A 24,292-nucleotide genomic window follows, 5' to 3' on the forward strand; every position below is an offset into this window, starting at 1 on the left:
GCGCTCGCGCGTTATGCCTTTGGATAGTGCTCTGAACGCACGAACAAAACGGAGCTATTTGGACATAAATATGTATTATTTCGAACAAAAAACACATTTCTTGTGGAAGTAGCAGTCCTGGGAGTGCATTCTGACGAAGATCAGCAAAGGTAAGAGAATATTTCTAATACTAATTCTGAGTTTAGGTTGCCCCGAACTTGGCGGGTGTCTGTATAGCTCTCTGTGATGGCTGAGCTATGTACTCAGAATATTGAAAAATGTGCTTTCTCCGTAAAGCTATTTTAAAATCTGACAAAGCGGTTGCATCCAGGAGTAGTCTATCTATAATTCTTTAAATAATTGTTATATATTTTGTCAATGTCATTGATGAGTATTTTTGTAAATTGATGTGCACATTCACCGGAAGATTTGGTGGGAATACATTTTCTGAACATCACGCGCCAATGTAAAATGCTGTTTTTGGATATAAATATGAACTTTATCGAACAAAACATACATGTATTGTGTAACATAATGTCCTAGGAGTGTCATCTGATGAAGATCGTCAAAAGTTAGTGCTTCATTTAGCTGCGTTTTGGGTTTTATTGACACATGTCCTTGCTTGGAAAATGGCTGTGTGATTATTTGTGTCTATGTGCTCTCATAACATAATCTAATGTTTTGCTTTCGCTGTAAAGCCTTTTTGAAATCGGACAATGTGGTTACATCAAGGAGAAGTGTATCTTTAAAATGGTGTAAAATAGTTGTATGTTTGAGAAAGTTGAATTTTGACATTTTGTTGTTTTTGAATTTGCCGCCCTGATATTTCACTGGCTGTGTCCCGCAGGTAGCGTCCCACGTAGCCCATAGAAGTTAAACAGTTAAAAGAGGTTAAAGGTTGAGCTTTTAACTTGTTAGCTTACCTACAATCAGCCCCATGCTGATATAGAGGAATACCACGCTGGTGGCAAAGATACTCATGAGGAAGCCAACACTGACCAGCACAGCCCCGGCTATAGAGGTCACTCTGTTACCCAGCTTCGCACAAGCTACAGAGGCCAGGGGACCTGCACAGGATAAACAAACAGATAAACTTGAAAATGTGTCCCATAATTTGATAATTCATTCATTCATTCATTCATCCATCCATCCACTAACTTCTTAGTTAGAAAGACAGGTGTCAGATGTTGTCAGCGGTTAAGGCGATGCAACACAAGAGCCAGACCCCAGAGGGATGAGTGATGTGGTCAGACTTTGGTTTCATGTGAACTCTGACCTTGAGCGAGACACACAAACACACAAACAAATATGACTTCCACACACACACACACACACACACACACACATCAGTAGAAGTCTGAATGTTTTCCTGTCATGTGAACTCTGACCTCCTGAGAGCCGCAGGCTAGACATGATGGAGCCGATCCAGCTGATACTCTCTGCTGACCCTCCGAACTCATCCTGGAACGCCACGAAGAAGATCCCAAAGCTTTTTAGGGTCCCCATCACCAGCACATTCACCTGGAGGCATAGGCAAAAGGAGGGAGGAACACAGATAGGCAGGCAGACAGACGCACTCACGCAGGCACAAACACACACACAAGCACAAACCAACATGGTCTGCCACACTACAACCATGCAGGGTTAAGGTCAATTCCTTTTCAATTCAGGAAGTACAGTACACTACAATTCTAATTCACTTCAATGCTGGAATTGGACTTTGGTTTACTTTCCAAATTGACCACAACCCTGTGTAATTGCATAACATATCAACAATTATTTCAAGAAATGCTAGAAGCGTGACTAATAGATAAACATCTCGTAAACCTCCCAAAAACACCCAAAGATGAGGAAAGAAGAAGCCGTACCAGGAAGCAGTGAAGTACGACCATCCAGCCCCAGCCACCATCCGGGGGGTCTTCATATTGGATCTCCTTCTCTTTCTTCTCATCCTCAGTCTTCATACAGGTATTACTTCTCCTGAACAGGTTAACCTTGGCAGCCTTGGGCTCGCTGCAAACAAACCACAACAATGCAACACTTTCAAAGTACACCATATCCATATGTAATACTGTCAAAGTAAACTGTAACATGTTTTTTATTTCACCTTTATTTAACCAGGTTGGCCAGTTGAGAACAAGTTCTCACTTACAACTGCAACCTGGCCAAGATAAAGCAAAGCAGTGTGACAAAAACACAGAGTTACACATAAACAAACGTACAGTCAATAGCACAATAGAAACATCTATGTACAGTGTGTGCAAAAGCAGAAAAGTAGGGATGTAAGGCAATAAATAGGCCATAGAGGCAGAATAATTACAATTTAGCATTAACACTGGAGTGATAATGTGCAGATGATGATGTGCAAGTAGAAATACGGGGGTGCAAAAGAGCAAGAGGATAAATAACAATATGGGATGAGGTAGTTGGGTGTGCTATTTACAGATGGGCTGTGTACATGTTAGGCAACACTGTCAAAGTAAACCGTAACATGGCAACAATGTCAAAGTAAACCGTAACATGGCAACACTGTCAAAGTAAACCGTAACATGACAACACTGTTAAAGTAAACTGTAACATGGCCACACTTTCAAAGTAAACCGTATCCATATGTTATACTTTAGGCCACACAAGCTCACAGAACGGGATCGCTGTGTGCTGAAGCGTAAAGCGCATAAAAATCATCTGTCCTCGGTTGCAACACTCACTACTGAGTTCCAAACTGCCTCTGGAAGCAACGTCAGCACAAGAACTGTTAGTCGGGAGCTTCATGATCACCATGTGCAATGCCAAGTGTCGGCTCGAGTGGCATAAAGCTCGACGCCATTGGACTCTGGAGCAGTGGAGTGATGAATCACGCTTCACCATCAGGCAGTCCAACGGACAAATCTGGGTTTGGCGGATGCCAGGAGAGCGCTACCTGCCCGAATGCATAGCGCCAACTGTAAAGTGATGGAGGAGGAATAATGGTCTGGGGCTGTTTTTCATGGTTCTGGCCCCTTAGTTCCAGTGAATGGAAATCTTAACACTACAGCATAATGACATTCTGGATGATTCTGTGCTTCCAACTCTGTGGCAACAGTTTGGGGAAGGCCCTTTCCTGTTTCAGTATTACAATGCCCCGTGCACTAAGCAAGGTCCATACAGAAATTATTTGTCGAGATCGGTGTGGAAGAACTTGACTGGTCTGCACAGAGCCCTGACCTCAACCCCATTGAACACCTTTAGGATGAATTGGAACGCCGACTGTAAGCCAGGCCTAATCGCCCACCATCAGTGCCCAACCTCACTAATGCTTGTGGCTGAAAGGAAGCAAGTCCCTGCAACAATGTTCCAACATCTAGTGGAAAGCCTTCCCAGGAGAGTGGAAGTTGTTATAGCAGCAAAGGAAGGACCAACTCCATATTAATGCCCATGATTTTGGAATGAGATGTTGGACGAGCAGGTGTCCACATACTTTTGGTCATGTAGTGTATCTATTTGAGATTTTTTTCGCTATATAGCTATTGTATTTCCCTGACTCTCCCCTAGCCCGGTGAAGCGCCTGCCTTCCCCTCGCTTTGGTAGCTAACTCAGCCTGTGCTCTTATAAAAGTTTTACTATCAGATGAGTCCCAGCCATCAATCTGTAAGTCTCTGCTCTCTCTTTGCTTTTGCTCTGCCGTTATGTTTTAGCTGTGTTGTGTTAGTTGTGTTCTAGCTGGTCTCCAGCTGTTTGGCTCTGGCTTACCGACCATAACCATGGTGGTTGGCTAGGCTGGCTATGCTAATAGCTAGTTGGCTAAATAGCTCATGTTAGATGGCTGGCAAGCTTAATGGCTAAATAACTAACATTAGCTAGCTGGCTGGCTAGCTTGCTGGCTAAGATAACTGCATATAACTAACATACTTTTATAACTGGTTAAATGGCGTTATGCATTTCTAAAACATTGATTTACTTTAATGTTGCTGTAAGCTAGATGTTGATAGCAACTGGCTGACTCATGTAGTGCTAAGGTAATGTTAGCAGGCTGGTAGGGCTAATGTTAGCAGGCTAGTTGGTGAGCAACCTTGTAAGTTGATTTGTAACAATACATTCGTAAAGTTTTTGCTTGTAAGTTGGCAGAAAATGTAATTGAAAGCAATAATCATGAGTGCAAACGATTTGGTATAATTTGAAGTTATACATTTGAAGTTATTTCAGTTGGCGTTTAAATGATTGGGAATAGGCTGGCTTGCCGGGTCCACCGTATTATGTCACACCCCGCAAAATAACATTTTCCGGCATAACTTTGCATTGGGACTTTTGACGTGTATACTACACTGATATTACCGAATTACAGTTTATATAAGGAAATCAGTCAATTGAAATAAATTCATTAAGCCCTAATCTATTGATTTCACATGACTGGGAATACAGACATGTATCGGTTGGTCACAGATAACTATAAAAAAAAAAGCAGGGGCGTGGATCAGACAACCAGTCAGTATCTGGTGTGACCACCACTTGCCTCATACTCATGGAGTTGATCGGATATTGATTTTGGCCTGTGGAATGTTGTCCCACTCCTCTTCAATGGCTGTGCAAAGTTGCTGGATATTGGCAGGAACCAGAACACGCTGTCGCACACGTCAATCCAGAGCATCCCAAACATGCTCAATGGGTGACATGCCTGGTGAGTTTGCAGGCCATGGAAGAACTGGGACATTTTCAGCTTCCAGGAATTGTGTACAGATCCTTGTGACATGGGGCAGTGCATTACCATGCTGAAACATGAGGTGATGGTGGCGGATGAACGGCACGACAATGGGTCTCAGGATCTCGTCACGGTATCTTTGTGAATTCAAAATGCAATTGTGTTCATTGTCCATAGCTTATGCCTGCCCATACCACAACCCCACCGCCACCATGGGGCACTCTGTTCACAACGTTGACATCAGCAAACCACTCACGCACACGACACCATACACACTGTCTGCCTTGAAACCAGGATTCATCCGTGAAGAGCACACTTCTCCAGCGTGCCAGTAGCCATCGAAGGTGAGCATTTGCCCACTGATGCAATCGCCATCACACTGCACAATCCCATCTGGACAAGACGAATACCTATGTAAAAATGCTGTTCATAGACTACAACTCAGCATTCAACACTATTAGTACCCTCCAAGCTCATCATTAAGTTTGAGGCCCTGGGTCTCAACCCCGCCCTGTGCAATTGGGTCCTGGACTTCCTGACGAGCTGCCCTGAGGTGGTGAAGGTAGGAAACAACATCTCCACTTCGCTGATCCTTAACACTGGGGCCCCCACAAGGATGCGTGCACAGCCTCCTCCTGTTCACCCACGACTGCGTGGCCATGCACGCCTCCAACTCAATCATCAAGTTTGCAGATGACATAACAGTAGTAGGCTTGATCACCAACAACGACAAGACAGCCTATAGGGAGGAGGTGAGGGCACTCGGAGTGTGGTGTCAAGAAAACAACCTCTCACTCAACTTCAATAAAACAAAGGAGATGATCGTGGACTTCAGGAAACAGCAGAGGGAGCACCCCCCTATCCACATCGACGGGACAGCAGTGGAGAAGGTGGAAAGTTTTAAGTTCCTCGGCGTACACATCACGGACAAACTGAAATGGTCTACCCACACAGACAGTGTGGGGAAGAAGGCGCAGCAGCGCCTCTTCAACCTCAGGAGGCTGAAGAAATTTGGCTTGTCACCTAAAACCCTCACAAACTTTTATAGATGCACAATTGAGAGCGTCCTGTCGGGCTGTATCACCGCCTGGTACGGCAACTGCACCGCCCACAACCGCAGGGCTCTCCAGAGGGTGGTGCGGTCTGCACAACGCATCACCGGGGGCAAACTACCTGCCCTCCAGGCCACCTACAGCACCCGTTGTCACAGGAAGGCCAAAAAGATCATCAAGAACAACAACCACCCGAGCCCCTGCCTGTTCACCCCGCTACCATCCAAAAGGCTTGGTCAGTACAGGTGCATCAAAACTGGGACCGAGAGACTGAAAAATAGCTTCTATCTCAAGGCCATCAGACTGTTAAACAGCCGTCACTAACACAGAGAGGCTGCTGCCTACATACAGACTTGAAATCATTGGCCACTTTAATAATGTTTACATATCTTGCATTACTCATCCCATATGTATATACTGAGTTTTATACCATCTATTGCATCTTGCTTATGCCACTCGGTAATCGCTCATCCATATATTTATATGTACATATTCTTATTCCATCCCTTAGATCTGTGTGCATTAGGTAGTTGCTGTTGAATTGTTAGATTACTTGTTAGATATTACTCCACTGTTGGAACTAGAAGCACAAGCATTTCGCTACACTCGCAATAACATCTGCTAACAATGTGTATGTGACCAATAACATTTAATTTCATTTGATGTCGGTTACGATGCCAAACTGCAGTCAGGTCAAGAATCTTGTGAGAACAACCAGCACGCAGATGAGCTTCCCCGAGACAGTTCCTGACAGTATGTGCAGAAATTCTTCAGTTGTGCAAACCCACAGTTTCATCAGCTGTCCGGGTGGCTGGTCCCAGACGATCCCAAAGGGGAAGAAGCCGGATGTGGACGTCCTGGGCTGGAGTGGTTACACGTGGTCTGTGGTTGTGAGGCCGGTTGGATGTACTGGCGGCGGCTTATGATAGAGGAATGGACATTCAGTTCTCTTGCAACAGCTTTGGTGGAGATTCCTGTAGTCAGCATACCAATTGCCCGCTTCCTCAAAAACTTGAGACATCTGAGGCATTGTGTTGTGTGACAAAATTGCACCTTTTAGAGTGGCCTTTTATTGTCCCCAGCAGATGGTGCACCTGTGTAATGATCATGTTGTTTGTGCAGCTTCTTGATATGCCACACCTGTCAGGTGGATGGATTATTTTGGCAAAGGAGAAATGCTCACTGACAGGGATGTAAACACATTTGTGCACAACATTTGAGAGAAATAAGCTTTGTGCATATGGGGATATTTTATTCCAGCTCATGAAACATGGGGCCAACACTTTACATGTTGAGTTTATATTTGTGTTCCGTGTAAAAACGCAGTCATATGGAGACAGACTTGGAAGGTATTGGTTCCAGGCCGACTACATTGCAGATGTTCCATTAGATCAACCAATGGTTCTGTGCCACGTCATTGACTGCACAGTCGGGTTATATTAAACATCAACTGGAACATGGCCAATGTTTTGTGTTGGTGAAACTCTGTAGATTAACCCAAAAAGCACTACAGGCACTACGTACGGCCCAGTACATCACTAGGGCCAAGCCTCCTGCCATCCAGGACATCTATGTCAGAGGAAGTCAGAGGAAGGCCCTAAAAATTGTCAAAGACTCCAGCCACCCTAGTCATAGACTGTTCTCTCTGCTACCGCATGGCAAGCGGTACCAGAGCGCCAAGTCTAGGTCAAAGAGGCTTCTAAACAGATTCTACCCCCAAGCTATAAGACTCCTTAACATCTAATCAAATAGCTACCCAGACTATTTGCATTCCCCCCCCCCCACACTCTTTAACGCTGCTGCTACTCTCTGTGTCACGTCCTGACCAGTAAAAGGGGTTATTTGTCATTGTAGTTTGGTCAGGGCGTGGCAGGGGGTGTTTGTATTGTGTGTTTCGGTGTTTTTGGTTTAGGTTCTATGTTTTCTATTTCTATGTTTAAATCTAGTTTTCTATTTCTACGTTGGGGTTTTGGTAGGACCTCTAATTAGAAGCAGCTGGTTGTTGTTGTTTTGTGGGTGGTTATTTCCTGTATAGTCTGTGCACTTTATGGGACTGTTTCGTCATTTGTTTCTTTTGTTCAAGTGTTAATTCTAATAAACTAAGAAGATGAGCACTTTACCCGCTGCGCCTTGGTCCAATCCTTACGACACCCATGACACTCTGTTATTATCTATGCATAGTCACTTTAATAACTCTACCTACATGTACATATTACCTCAATTACCTCGACTAACCGGTGCCCCCGCACATTGACTCTGTACCAGTACACCCTGTATATAGCCTCCACATTGACTCTGTACCAGTACACCCTGTATATAGCCTCCACATTGACTCTGGACCAGTACACCCTGTATATAGCCTCCACATTGACTCTGTACCAGTACCCCCCTGTATATAGCCTCCACATTGACTCTGGACCAGTACACCCTGTATATATCCTCCACATTGACTCTGTACCACTACCCCCCTGTATATAGCCTCCACATTGACTCTGTACCAGTACCCCCTGTATATAGCCTCCACATTGACTCTGGACCAGTACACCCTGTATATAGCCTCCACATTGACTCTGTACCAGTACCCCCTGTATATAGCCTCCACATTGACTCTGTACCAGTACACCCTGTATATAGCCTCCACATTGACTCTGTACCAGTACACCCTGTATATAGCCTCCACATTGACTCTGGACCAGTACACCCTGTATATAGCCTCCACATTGACTCTGTACCAGTACCCCCCTGTATATAGCCTCCACATTGACTCTGGACCAGTACACCCTGCATATATCCTCCACATTGACTCTGTACCAGTACCCCCCTGTATATAGCCTCCACATTGACTCTGTACCAGTACCCCCTGTATATAGCCTCCACATTGACTCTGGACCAGTACACCCTGTATATAGCCTCCACATTGACTCTGGACCAGTACACCCTGTATATAGCCTCCACATTGACTCTGGACCAGTACACCCTGTATATAGCCTCCACATTGACTCTGGACCAGTACACCCTGTATATAACCTCCACATTGACTCTGTACCAGTACACCCTGTATATAACCTCCACATTGACTCTGTACCAGTACCCCCTGTATATAGCCTCCACATTGACTCTGTACCAGTACACCCTGTATATAGCCTCCACATTGACTCTGTACCAGTACACCCTGTATATAGCCTCCACATTGACTCTGGACCAGTACACCCTGTATATAGCCTCCACATTGACTCTGTACCAGTACACCCTGTATATAGCCTCCACATTGACTCTGTACCAGTACACCCTGTATATAGCCTCCACATTGACTCTGTACCAGTACACCCTGTATATAGCCTCCACATTGACTCTGTACCAGTACACCCTGTATATAGCCTCCACATTGACTCTGGACCAGTACACCCTGTATATAGCCTCCACATTGACTCTGGACCAGTACCCCCTGTATATAGCCTCCACATTGACTCTGTACCAGTACACCCTGTATATAGCCTCCACATTGACTCTGTACCAGTACACCCTGTATATAGCCTCCACATTGACTCTGCACCAGTACACCCTGTATATAGCCTCCACATTGACTCTGGACCAGTACCCCCTGTATATAGCCTCCACATTGACTCTGGACCAGTACCCCCTGTATATAGCCTCCACATTGACTCTGTACCAGTACACCCTGTATATAGCCTCCACATTGACTCTGTACCAGTACCCCCTGTATATAGCCTCCACATTGACTCTGTACCAGTACCCCCTGTATATAGCCTCCACATTGACTCTGTACCAGTACCCCCTGTATATAGCCTCCACATTGACTCTGTACCAGTACACCCTGTATATAGCCTCCACATTGACTCTGTACCAGTACACCCTGTATATAGCCTCCACATTGACTCTGTACCAGTACACCCTGTATATAGCCTCCACATTGACTCTGGACCAGTACACCCTGTATATAGCCTCCACATTGACTCTGGACCAGTACACCCTGTATATAGCCTCCACATTGACTCTGGACCAGTACCCCCTGTATATAGCCTCCACATTGACTCTGTACCAGTACACCCTGTATATAGCCTCCACATTGACTCTGTACCAGTACACCCTGTATATAGCCTCCACATTGACTCTGTACCAGTACACCCTGTATATAGCCTCCACATTGACTCTGGACCAGTACCCCCTGTATATAGCCTCCACATTGACTCTGGACCAGTACCCCCTGTATATAGCCTCCACATTGACTCTGTACCAGTACCCCCTGTATATAGCCTCCACATTGACTCTGTACCAGTACCCCCTGTATATAGCCTCCACATTGACTCTGTACCAGTACCCCCTGTATATAGCCTCCACATTGACTCTGTACCAGTACCCCCTGTATATAGCCTCCACATTGACTCTGTACCAGTACCCCCTGTATATAGCCTCCACATTGACTCTGTACCAGTACCCCCTGTATATAGCCTCCACATTGACTCTGTACCAGTACCCCCTGTATAGAGCCTCCACATTGACTCTGTACCAGTACCCCCTGTATATAGCCTCCACATGACTCTGTACCAGTACCACCCTGTATATAGCCTCCACATTGACTCTGTACCAGTACACCCTGTATATAGCCTCCACATTGACTCTGTACCAGTACACCCTGTATATAGCCTCCACATTGACTCTGTACCAGTACACCCTGTATATAGCCTCCACATTGACTCTGTACCAGTACACCCTGTATATAGCCTCCACATTGACTCTGTACCAGTACACCCTGTATATAGCCTCCACATTGACTCTGTACCAGTACACCCTGTATATAGCCTCCACATTGACTCTGTACCAGTACCCCCTGTATATAGCCTCCACATTGACTCTGTACCAGTACCCCCTGTATATAGCCTCCACATTGACTCTGTACCAGTACACCCTGTATATAGCCTCCACATTGACTCTGTACCAGTACACCCTGTATATAGCCTCCACATTGACTCTGTACCAGTACCCCCTGTATATAGCCTCCACATTGACTCTGTACCGTAACACCCTGTATATAGCCTCCACATTGACTCTGTACCAGTACACCCTGTATATAGCCTCCACATTGACTCTGTACCGGTACTCCCTGTATATAGTCTCCACATTGACTCTGTACCAGTACCCCCTGTATATAGCCTCCACATTGACTCTGTACCAGTACACCCTGTATATAGCCTCCACATTGACTCTGTACCGGTACCCCCTGTATATAGCCTCCACATTGACTCTGTACCAGTACACCCTGTATATAGCCTCCACATTGACTCTGTACCAGTACACCCTGTATATAGCCTCCACATTGACTCTGTACCAGTACACCCTGTATATAGTCTCCACATTGACTCTGTACCGTAACACCCTGTATATAGCCTCCACATTGACTCTGTACCAGTACCCCCTGTATATAGCCTCCACATTGACTCTGTACCAGTACCCCCTGTATATAGCCTCCACATTGACTCTGTACCAGTACACCCTGTATATAGCCTCCACATTGACTCTGTACCAGTACACCCTGTATATAGCCTCCACATTGACTCTGTACCAGTACCCCCTGTATATAGCCTCCACATTGACTCTGTACCAGTACCCCCTGTATATAGCCTCCACATTGACTCTGGACCAGTACACCCTGTATATAGCCTCCACATTGACTCTGTACCAGTACCCCCTGTATATAGCCTCCACATTGACTCTGGACCAGTACACCCTGTATATAGCCTCCACATTGACTCTGTACCAGTACACCCTGTATATAGCCTCCACATTGACTCTGTACCAGTACCCCCTGTATATAGCCTCCACATTGACTCTGTACCAGTACCCCCTGTATATAGCCTCCACATTGACTCTGGACCAGTACACCCTGTATATAGCCTCCACATTGACTCTGTACCAGTACCCCCTGTATATAGCCTCCACATTGACTCTGTACCAGTACCCCTGTATATAGCCTCACTATTGTTACTTTACTACTTATTTGTTAATTATTATTCTTTGCATTGTTGGTTAAGGGCTTGTAAGTAAGCATTTCACTGTAAGGTCTACACCTGTTGTATTCGGCGCATGTGACAAATACAATTTGATTTGAAAGCATTTGAAGAAAAAACACAATTTCCAAGAATATTGCCAGCCTATCCTAGTTCCCAGCAACTACATTGACTGGTAGCTACACATGCTTATTTTTTTCTGTTAGACATCTCTGTTAGACATCTCTGTTAGACATTGCCTGCAGATCCCGTATCATCAATAAACAATTCTCTCTGTAAGTGCTGAGTCTGCATGTCTTCAAGTAAAATATATATCCTCTCATACAACCACCAACACGTTGCAACATATTCCATACTTCATTGACTGCTGATACAGCAAAGGACTAAGGACAGAGGTCAAAGAGGGACATTCAAATCAGTACACTCATAGGGGTTGAATGCTGACTGACCGGGGTGCAAAATTGCAGTAACTTCCACAAAATTCCCAGGTTTCCAGAGAATCCCAGTTGGAAGAGTCCCGGAATCACAAGGGAATGTACAGGAACTCCAGAATCCTTATGGCCAGGAGGTAGACTGGAAAACACGGCCATTTTCGGGCAGTTACCCAAGTTTCTGCTCCCCTATGACTCACCGGAATTCCTCTGCTGTCCTCGGATGATACTTTACATCGTGCAACACTGAAATATTTTCCACAAAGGTAGACGAACGAACAGCCAGACATACAAGGCCATAAATGACAATAGGTTCTAAATGCATTGAATGGTATTGCAGCGTAAAGATCATGCTAAAGACCAATGGTTTATCTCAGGGGTATTAAAATATTACCCTACGAGTTCCAGAGGGGGCTGGTTTTCTGTTTTACCTAATAATGAATTTGCACACACCTGGTGTCCCAGGTCTAAATCAGTCCCTGATTAGAGGGGAACATTGAAAACACGCAGTGGAACTGGCTTCAGGGTCAACAGTTCAGTTAGAGGGGATTATCTGTTTATCTGTGAGGAAATTCAGTGAGAGTTGGACGTGAGTCTCAGTGGAAAGGTGCACGACCTCTGTCTATCTATTGTAGTTGACAGTGTAGTGATGTTTACAGTGTATATAGTGTACTGATGTGCATAGTGTACTGATGTGTATAGTGTATATATTGTACTATTGGGTATAGTGTATATAGTGTGTATAGTGTACAGAACTGTATATAACTTACCTATGTGTATAGTGTATATAGTGCACTGATGTATGTAGAGTATATAGAGTACTAAGGTGTATAGTGTATATAGTGTACTAATGTGTATAGTGTACTGATGTGTATAGTGTATATAGAGTACTAAGGTGTATTGTGTATATAGTGTACTAATGTGTATAGTGTATATAGAGTACTAAGGTGTATAGTGTATATAGTGTACTAATGTGTATAGTGTACTGATGTGTATAGTGTATATAGAGTACTAAGGTGTATTGTGTATATAGTGTACTAATGTGTATAGTGTATATAGAGTACTAAGGTGTATAGTGTATATAGTGTACTGATGTGTATATAGTGTACTAATGTGTATTGTGGACGGATCTGTATTGTGTACTGATGTGTATAGTGTACTGATGTGTATAGTGTATATAGTGTACTGATGTGTATAGTGTACTGGTGTGTATAGTGTATATAGTGTACTGATGTGTATATAATGTACTGATGTGTATAGTGTATTGATGTGTATAGTGTATATAATGTACTGATGTGTATAGTGTATATAATGTACTGATGTGTATAGTGTATATAGTGTACTGATGTGAATAGCGTACTGATGTGTATAGTGTATATAGTGCACTGATGTGTATAGTGTATATAGTGTACTGATGTGTATAGTGTACTGATGTGTATATAGTGTACTGATTATCACTGAATCACTCATGAACTGCACTTTTTCTATCTTTGTTCATTGTCTGTAAATGTCCTTGTCTATGCTTGACGATGTGTTTTGATGTATGCACAGAGCAGCAAACCAAATGTCCTTACTGGGATAATTAAGACCAACTTTTCGGCCTAATTTAAAAACTACAGGTTTGGGTCAAATCCGTGAAACCCTCTGTATTTTCAATTATTGTGGTGGCAGCATCATGTCATGGGTATGCTTGTCATCGGCAGGGACTGGGGAGATTGTCAGGATCAAAATAAATATGAAAGGAGTGAAGTCCAGGTAAAAATGTAAAGTAAAACACATCTCAGTCTTTTGAAAACCTAACCCTGGAATAGAGTTTTATTTTTTCAGCGAGACAATTACACAAATGCTTATGCCAAAGACACACCAGAATAGCTTTCCAAGAGGTGTTGAGTGGTCGACTTTGACTAGGCACTGTATGTACATAATCTCTCAATATGAAGATACATGTCCTCTATATTCATGAAAATACATATCCTTGATATTATACCTAAACATACACTACCGTTCAAAAGTTTGGGGTCACTTAGAAATGTCCTTGTTTTTGAAAGAAAAGCACATCTTTTGTCCATTAAAATAACATCAAATGAATAAGAAATACAGTGTAGACATTGTTAACGTTGTAAATGACAATTGTAGCTGGAAACAGCTGATTTGTTATGGTATATCTACATAGGCATACAGAGGCCCATTATCAGCAACCATCACTCCTGTGTTCCAATGGCACGATGTGTTAGCTAATCCAAGTTTATCATTTTAAAAAGCTAATTGATCATTAGAAAACCATTTTGCAATTATGTTAGCACAGCTGAAAACTGTTGGGCTGATTAAAGAAGCAATAAAACTGGTCTTCTTTAGACTAGTTGAAATGTAGTTGAGTATCTGGAGCATCAGCATTTGTGGATTCGATTACAGGCTCAAAATGGCCAGAAACAAAGACTTTCTTCTGAAACTCGTCAGTCTAATCTTGTTCTGAAAAATAAAGGCTATTCCATGCGAGAAATTTCCAAGAAACTGACGATCTCATACAACGCTGTGCACTACTCCCTTCACAGAACAGCGCAAACTGGCTCTAACCAGAATAGAAAGAGGTGTAGGAGGCCCCGGTGCACAACTGAGCAAGATGACAAGTACATTGGAGTGTCTAGTTTGATAAACAGATGCCTCACAAGTCCTCAACTGGCAGCTTCATTAAATTGTACCTGCAAAACACCAGTCTCAACGTCAACAGTGAAGAGGTGACTCCAGGATGCTGGCTTTTTAGGCAGAGTTGCAAAGAAAAAGACATATCTCCGACTGGCCAATAAAAAGAAAAAGATTAAGACGGGCAAAAGAACACAGACACTGGACAGAGGAACTCTGCCTAAAAGGCCAACATCCCGGAGTCGCCTCTTCACTGTTGACGTTGAGACTGGTGTTTTGTTGGTACTATTTGATGAAGCTACCAGTTGAGGACTTGTGAGGCGTCTGTTTCTCAAACTAGACACTCTAATGTACTTGTCCTCTTGCAACATATTCCCCCATTCATTTATAATGTTTAGTTACGGAAATGTTTATAATTCATTAAATATAATATACATTCATACCATTCTCATTCTCCAAGTGGGAATGTTGTTTGGAGAGCTCACAAACAGCACAACTTTTGGTTTATTTAATTGAATTTACCAGTTTAATGTCAATTTACTGTCAGTTTACTGTCAATTTACTGTCAAATTACTATCTAATTACTATCGGTTTACTGTCAAATTACTGTCAGTTTACTGTCAAATTACTGTCGGTTTACTGTCAAATTACTGTCGGTTTACTGTCAGTTTACTGTCTGTTTGCTGTCTGTTTGCTGTCTGTTTGCTGTCAATTTCTTCATTGTGTTTCTTTGGGGAGTATGTGTCTGTTTAATGTTGTCTGAACACAGGCTTTAGCATGCATAGATATACAGTATCTGGCCTGTACGCCAAGAATAGGTGTGGCCAAATGTATTTAAGTTCCTGTTTACGGTTGCTGCTGTTACTTTAGTTCAGGGTTGGGTAACTCATGGAGAGGCTGTATCTGAGCCTGTGCTTTATTGGTTCAGACAGGTTTTGCCTGATGAGAGACTTTTTCTTTTGAATGCTGACATTTTAAAGACAGAACTTCGTATATATATGCACTTGTAAATATTAACATCATCTTTGAAACAACAGCACTGTGTAAACACTCATTTCCACCTCTACCTGCCTGCCTCCTGCTGAATCTTTGTCCTCACCACTACTAGAAGGCTACAGAGATGGGCTACAGATTTCGCGGCAACCTGTCACTTCAAAAGCACTCACAATCTCGGAAATTTGAACATTTGAACTTTGTGTTTATAATGGTGTAGCATGATATAAGCAGAATTCAATACAATTCCAATGCAAGAACCCCACAAATATTTGCCTCCTCGCTGACTTCAACTGCCCACTTAGTCACTTTATCCTGGCGCTGTGATAATAAAATGACGCGCATCATAAGCATATATATGGTTCTGGACAGTTAGCTCACAGTGGTAAGGCTCTGGACAGTTAGCCCACAGTGGTAAGGTTCTGGACAGTTAGCTCACAGTGGTAATGCTCTGGACAGTTAGCCCACAGTGGTAAGGCTCTGGACAGTTAGCCCACAGTGGTAAGGTTCTGGACAGTTAGCCCACAGTGGTAAGGCTCTGGACAGTTAGCTCATAGTGGTAAGGCTCTGGACAGTTAGCCCACAGTGGTAAGGTTCTGGACAGTTAGCCCACAGTGGTAAGGTTCTGGACAGTTAGCCCACAGTGGTAAGGTTCTGGACAGTTAGCCCACAGTGGTAAGGCTCTGGACAGTTAGCCCACAGTGGTAAGGTTCTGGACAGTTAGCCCACAGTGGTAAGGCTCTGGACAGTTAGCTCATAGTGGTAAGGCTCTGGACAGTTAGCTCATAGTGGTAAGGCTCTGGACAGTTAGCTCATAGTGGTAAGGCTCTGGACAGTTAGCTCATAGTGGTAAGGCTCTGGACAGTTAGCTCATAGTGGTAAGGCTCTGGACAGTTAGCTCACAGTGGTAAGGCTCTGGACAGTTAGCCCACAGTGGTAAGGCACTGAGTTCCTGACATCTATTGCCAACTTGCAGTGTAAACTCGAATCCCACATGTAGCACAAAACCCATTTTTGTAACGTGGACTCACATTTATTGCAGTATTGTGTTGGGAAGAAAAGTGCAATCATCACCTTGAAAACTTTGATTAGAGCTCAATTCAATCCAACCTGCATTACAGTGCGTCACGCCCTGACCTGTTTCACCTGTCCTTATGCTTGTCTCCACCCCCTCCAGGTGTCGCCCATCTTCCCCATTATCTCCTGGGAACTTATACCTGTGTTGTCTGTTTGTCTGTTTGTCTGTTGCCAGTTCGTCTTGTTTGTCAAGTCAACCAGCGTTGTGTTTCTCAGCTCCTGCTTTTCCCCCAGTCTCTCTTTTTCTCGCCCTCCTGGTTTAGACCATTGCCTGTCCTGACTCTAAGCCCCGCCGCCTGACCACTCTGCCTGCCCCTGAGCCTGTGCCTACCTGCCATCTGGTGACTTTGCCCCTACTCTGGATTACGACCTCTGCCTGCCTTGACCTGTCGTTTGCCTACCCCTGTTGTTGTAATATACATTATTACTTCAACACAGTCTGTACTTTGGTCTTACCTGAAATGTGATACAGTATTTATGCAGTATTTCTTTTTTCAATGGTCAAATTAACTCACAAATTGGTCTTGGGGGTACTGTTTAAAAAACTACAACTACTACCAGGTATGCTTTGTTGAACACTGAGCTGTAGTCAATGAACATCATTCTCACATATGTGTTCCTTTTGTCCAGGTGGGAAAGGGCAGTGTGGAGTGTGATTGAGAATGCGTCATCGTTAGATCTGTTGGGGCGGTATGGGAATTGGAGTGGGTCTAGAGTTTCCGGGATGAGGGTGGTAATGTGAGTCATGACCAGCCTTTCAAAGCATTGCATGGCTACAGATGTGAGTGCTACGGGGCGGTAGTCATTTAGACAGGTTACCTTGGCGTTCTTGGGCACAGGGACTATGGTGGTCAGCTTGAAACATGTAGGTATTACAGACTGGGTCAGGGAGAGGTTGAAAATGTCAGTGAAGACACTAGCCAGCTGGTCAGCGCATGCTCTGAGTACACATCCTGGTAATCAGTATGAACGTTAACCTGTTTAAAGGTCTTACATTGGCTACAGAGAGCGTGACCATACAGTCATCCGGAACAGCTGGTGCTTTCATGCATGGCTCAGTGTTGCTTGCCTCGAAGCGAGCATAGAAGGCATTTAGCTCATCTGGTAGGCTCGCGTCACTATGCAGCTCACGGTTGGGTTTCCCTTTGCACTCTGTGATAGTTTGCAAGCCCTGCCACATCTGTGTCAGAGTCGGTGTAGTAGGATTCGTTCTTAGTCCTGTATTGACACTGCCTGTTTGATGGTTCGGAGGAGGTTACGGGATTTCTTATAAGCGTCCGGATTAGTATCCCGCTCCTTGGAAGCGGCAGCTCTAGCCTTTAGCTTAGTGCAGATGTTGCCTTTAATCCATGGCTTCTGATTGGGATAAGTACATACGGTCACTGTAGGGACGACGTTGTCGATGCACTTATTAATGAATTGAGACTAAAGTCCTCAATGCCATCGGATGAATCCCGAAAGATATTCCAGTCTGTGCTAGCGAAACAGTCCTGTAGCTGGTTCACCAAGCAAAAACCTGATACAAATAAATCTAAAGAATGCTGTAAGTACATAAATTGTTTGCTCAGTGGGAAATTAATATCCAACAAGTCAGTGAGTTTGTAATTTTGACAGCAACTATGTGAGCTAATTACAGTATTATAGACACCATTACAGTATTATAGACACCATTTCCTGGGATTTCCTATGATCTTCTAGGTAGAAGAACCCCTTACAGTATTATACACACTATGTCCTGGGATTTACTATGGTCTATGTAGAAGAACCCCTTACAGTATTATAGACACTATGTCCTGGGATTTACTATGATCTATGTAGAATAACCCTTTACCTTCTAAAGACTCTTGTGTAGCTTGTGAGCATCATAGGGCAAAACAGTGCGTGTTCGTGAGAGTCTCAGATCTTCATAGATGGGCCATAATAGTTTGTAGCTCAAACTGTCCGGACTATACAGCCGTTTTTGTGAGAAGAACCATTTTCGGGATCCGCCCTTGTCTCACAGACACCGCTCTAACTCAGCTCCTGTTAATAACAGACTACTGTCTGGTATCTATGCAGAAGAAATAGACTAATCCAATGCAACAACCCAGCAGTCTGTAGCTCAAACACACAATGTTTAAAAGGGGTTAGAAGCCATAAATCACGCCGACGTGACGGTGGGACTCAAAGTGTTTCAGACCTACTACAGAGTGATTCTGCATTAACAATTGTAGCCTACAGATGTCGGATCTTGATTTGATCACTCTTGTGTTGCTGACAATGTATTCGAGTTTTCAAAAGGCTTCTAATGTTTGGAATTTCCACTCTGAAATGTCAGGCTTGATTTGCCCCTATAAACCATTCAAAAATGTCCATTTAATTATAATCCACATAATAATTAACGTTTCCTGTTACTGCGGGATTATTTTCCTGCTGTAGCAAACTGGCTCAAATTAAGATCCTACATATGTACCTACAGCACAATAACCGAGGCTACTGCTCACACCGGAGTGAGATTATTTTCAGCGCCACTTATACCAGATTGCATCAGCGTTGCAAACCGCAACTCTGTTTGGATGAATTCCATCACTCAAACGTTGAGAGGGGGCGAGCAGGCGATATCATCATCAGTGAGCCAATAGCTTAGTTTGAACACAAGCAAGCCCAGGCATTTAATGAACGATGATCAGGAAACACACACACACAGAGACAGAGACAGAGACAGAGACAGAGACAGAGACAGAGAGAGAGAGAGAGAGAGAGAGAGAGAGAGAGAGAGAGAGAGAGAGAGAGAGAGAGAGAGACTTTTCCTCTTTAAGAAATGTTCACCATCTACCACTGCTGTAGACAAAGCATTAAAGCCACACTCCTTAATTTGTGCATACCTTCAAAGAGTGGGCCACCAACAAAAAGTATTATTTCAAGTCTACCGTCGCCGTGCTACTACTATCCACATAAACATTAGATCTGTGAATGTTTGGAACAGACTCGTTAGAACATGATGCTGGTTAGTTCAATGGTAGGGAATGTGTATGAGTGTGTGTGTGCATGAGTTAGGAATGAGACAGAACATATACAGCTTCTAAAGGTTAAAGTGCTGAAGGAATATGAATCACTATGAGTGGACACAGAGACACTAAGTACTGGGATGATGAGAAAACACTACAGAGAACATTACCATAAACACATCAACAGACGTGACAGATTTACACTAGTTAGCCATCAGTCATTTCTTCAAAAAGTAGCTAAAGACACAAGGGTGAAGTACAGGAGGGTGAAGTACAGGAGGGTGAAGGACAGGAGAAGGACAGGGGGAGGACAGGTAATAGGATAGATAGAAGGGCAGGGGGAAGCACAAGAGGAGTACAGGTAGAAGGACAGGTGCGAGGACAGGGGGAAAGGACAAGTGGGAGGATAGGTAGAAGGACAGGGAGAAGGACAGGGAAAAGCACAGGGGGCAGGACAGGTGGGAGGATAGGTAGAAGGATAGGTAGAAGCCCCGGGAGAAGGACAGGCAGAAGAACAGGAGGGTGGACAGGGGTAAGGACAGGTAGAGGGTTAGGTAAAAGGACAGGTAGAAGGTCAGAGGAAAGGATAGGTGGAAGGATAGGTAGAACGGATAGGTGGAAGGACAGGGAGGACAGGGAGAAGGACAGGGAGGAAAAGGATAGGTAGAAGGACAGGTAGAACGGATAGGTGGAAGGACAGGGAGGACATGGGACAGGTAGAAGGACAGGTAGAACGGATAGGTGGAAGGACAGGGAGGACAGGGAAAATGACAGGGGGAACGGATAGGTATTAGGACAGGTAGAACGGGTAGGGGGAAGGACACGTGAAAGACAGGTGAAAGACAGGTGTGGGTGTACGGTGCTATACCTGTTGTGCTCTTTAGATAGCATGGTGAAAGGTGGGCTGTGAAGCAGCAGCAGAGAATTGAAAACTGTCTACTGTGTATTGTAGCGTCTTCCTCTGGTGTGTGGATAGGGTGATAAATCTACAGCTGTCTCAAGGTTAACCTGCAACGACAAACAGGCACACACAAGTTAGAAAGAACATGAAAATCTCCCTTTGCATAACAGGTTTTTAACCTCAAGGGACTTTTCTGGTTCGACAATTTATTTATATTTTTTATTTAACCTTTATTTAACTAGGCAAGTTAGATAAAGTTTAGGTAAAATTGAAAATCATGGCAACAGTGTGACTTGTCTTTACAGAAGTTTTTCCCTGACTGAAGACAGTTTCATACTAAAATAACCACACATAACCACACATCATGACAGGATGGGTAAACGTTCTTAATGTCTTCCCAGAGTTATCATAGGCCTAAAAGATCACTCAGGATGAACTATATATAGTCCTCAGATAATAAAATAAAAATAATTTAAAAATGTAAGAAAAAATGTGGAAGTTGTCCCACAAGTACTGTCAACTCATCGCACTGCATCTAATGTAACTCCACATTTTGCCTTAAGAGCAAAGCTGGTTCAAACTAGATCCTTTCCTTCCTACAAGGTAAGCTAAATGTTACCTCTGGCATGCATGACATGCACTGAACCACCACAACCCTGGTGCTGCAATCTGTAGGGTTAAACCAGCCAGGTACAGAGCCCATAGTGCAAGAGGATGAGGTATTGTGTGGGTGTGTTTATATGTGTGTTTAATCCACAGGGCGAGCGGGTTTAAGTTCATGACATATTGTGTGGATGAAGGGCGGGTGGGTGACAAGCGGGTTGCATAAAGGTGAAAACAATACCTTTAAAAAATCCATAAATGTATAATTCTTGTGGAATTTATATCTACAGGCTACATGAAAGTTTTGATTGAATTATTTTAGGCTATCTGGCATTAGTGCATATGATTTAACCTCTACGGGCCACGGTGGCAGTATTGAGAATTTTGAAAAAAATACGTGCCCATTTTTAACTGCCTCCTACACCAACTCAGAAGCTAGGATATGCATATTATTAACACATTCGGATAGAAAACACTCTGAATTTTCTAAAACAGTTTGAATGGTGTCTGTAAGTATAACAAAACTCATATTGCAGGCAAAAACCTGAGAAAAATAGATTTTAAAAAAATGAGAATTTTGTGGCTGTACTATTTAGTGTCATTGTTTATTAGATACCATAGTGAGAAAGGATTCAGTTCGCAACTCCTACGGATTCCACTAGATGTCAGCGATCTTTATAAAGTTGTTTGAAGCTTCCATGATTAACAGGGAGCAAATAAGAATGCATTGAAGTTGACGTCCGTGGGATGTCGTCACTTCCATTATGGCCTGCACCTGCGCAATCATGAGACACGGGACATTTTTCAAAAACGTTTTTCTAGACACAGGTGAGGTCGGGTTGAAACATTACTGATGTTTCACGTTAAAAATGGCTCTAAAGATTGATGCTAAACAACGTTTGACATGTTTGAACAAACATAAATAGATTATTTTTGTAACTTTTTTAACTTTTTGCCGTGACTTCACACACCCCCCCGCGCTACTTTTTAGTAGCCACCGAAGCGCTAACAACATGGAACAACTTGGAGTTCTTTGGACATCAATTATGAACTTTGTCAAAAGAAACCACATTTGTTGTGGACCTGGAATTCCTGGAACTGCCAATGGATGAAGATAATCAAAGGTAATGGATTATTGACAATAGTATTATTGATATTACATGGTTACAAGATGATGCTAAGCTAATTAGGCTAGCTTATTGTTCTAAGCACAGCACCTGGTTTATTGCAACTTGTGATTTCCCAGTAAAGTTATTTTGAAATCTGGCAAGACAGTATCATTTACGAAATGTTAAACTATAATTATTTGAATGACAATATTATAATTTACCAATGTTTTCGAATAGTAATTTTGAAAATTGTAACGTTGTTCACCGGAAGCATTTCAGAGAAGAAAAAAATCAGAATTTCACAGCTACTGTAAAATGCGGTTTTTGGATATAAATATGAACTTGATGGAACAAAAAATGCATGTATTGTATAACATAATGTCCTAGGAGTGTCATCTGATGGAGATTGTCAAAGGTTGGTGCATAATTTTAGCTGGTTTCTGCTTTTGGTGACGCCTGACCTTGAAGTGAAAATGGATGTTTGTACTTTTGTGGCTATGTACTGTCCTAACATAATCTAACTTTATGCTTTTGCCGTAAAGCCTCTTTGAAAATCGGACAATGTGGTTAGATTAAGGAGATGTTTATCTTTTAAATGGTGTAAAATAGTTGATTGTTTGAGAAATTGAAATTATTAGATTTTTGATGTTTTGAATTTCCAGCCTTGCTAGCAATCCCGTCTCAGGGTTCATTGCTAACCCGTGGCCTCAAGGCCTATAACTGTACGCCAAATAGCCTACCCGCCAATTGCTTTAGGGAATGGGCAGAAAAAGATCATGTCAATCTGCGGAGACAAAAAGGACAATGTGGACTGACTGTTGGTCTACCCTCTCACATAGCCTTAATATTAACTCCTGCAGAATCGAGCATAATGATACACCTAATGTAGGCAAAATTTGGACTTTGGAACAGGAGTGGAGAAATATGATTTATTGCTTTCAGCGTCTTCAGAGAATGCAAATGTGCAGTTAAGGGATCGTCTGTAGAAGTGCTGTCTTTATCAGCATCATTAAAGCTGATATTACTTCAATCACATATCCAAGCCAAATTGAAATCTTATCAGAAAAATGTTGGGTCGTTTTCACAGCTTTCTATTTCCTTACAACTGGTCAAACTGATGTCATTTGGACATTTTACACAGAATATTGTTCACAATTTTTTGGGGGTGATTGCATTTTCTCCCCGGTCCCTAAACATCTTTGCGTTGCGAAAGAAGCAGAGATGACAGAGAACTTTACAGATGTCAACTAGATTGAAGCATTTCATTCTATCGATTTATGACATTATTTTGATGAGCAAGGATTTATTTAGTCTTCTAGGATAACATTAGACAGAAGAGAAGCTGCATGTATCTACACTGAACAAAAATATAAACGCAACATGCAACAATTTAAAAGATTTTACTGAGTTACAGTTCATATAAGGAAATTGTCAATTGAAATACATTCAATAGGCCCTAATCTATGGATTTCACATGACTGGGAATACAAATATGCATCGATTGGTCACAGATACCTTAAAACAAAGGTAGGGGCGTGGATCATAAAACCAGTCAGTATCTGGTGTGACCACCACTTGTCTCATTCAGCGCAACACATCTCCTTCTCATAGAGTTGATCAGGCTGTTGATTGTTGAATGTTCTCCCACTCCTCTTCAATGGCTGTGCGAAGTTGCTGGATATTGGTGGGAACTGGAACACACTGTCGTACACGTCGATCCAGAGCATTCCAAATATGCTCAATGGGTGACATGTCTGAGTATGCAGGCCATGGAAGAACTGGGACATTTTCAACTTCCAGGAATTGTGTACAGATCCTT

General features: G+C 43.1%; 1 protein-coding gene across 3 annotated transcripts in view; it reads right to left on the reverse strand.

The window, feature by feature from the left end:
• LOC115165345 (monocarboxylate transporter 5) overlaps positions 1–24,292 on the reverse strand; it is a 77,325-nt gene that overhangs the window by 39,662 nt on the left and 13,371 nt on the right. For 2 of the 3 annotated variants that reach the window (XM_029718414.1, XM_029718416.1), the window contains exons 1-3: positions 1,848–2,111; positions 1,368–1,500; positions 903–1,046 (exon numbers count right to left, since the gene is read on the reverse strand). In XM_029718414.1, coding sequence (XP_029574274.1) covers positions 903–1,046; positions 1,368–1,500; positions 1,848–2,072 — 502 coding nt within the window. In that variant the 5' untranslated portion in view covers positions 2,073–2,111. Of the gene's footprint in view, positions 1–902; positions 1,047–1,367; positions 1,501–1,847; positions 2,112–20,728; positions 20,869–24,292 lie in introns of those variants that run through there. The other variant, XM_029718415.1, reaches the window with a different exon arrangement.

The sequence above is a fragment of the Salmo trutta genome, chromosome 28, assembly GCF_901001165.1.
Source record: "Salmo trutta chromosome 28, fSalTru1.1, whole genome shotgun sequence".
NCBI classification, from domain to species: domain Eukaryota; kingdom Metazoa; phylum Chordata; class Actinopteri; order Salmoniformes; family Salmonidae; genus Salmo; species Salmo trutta.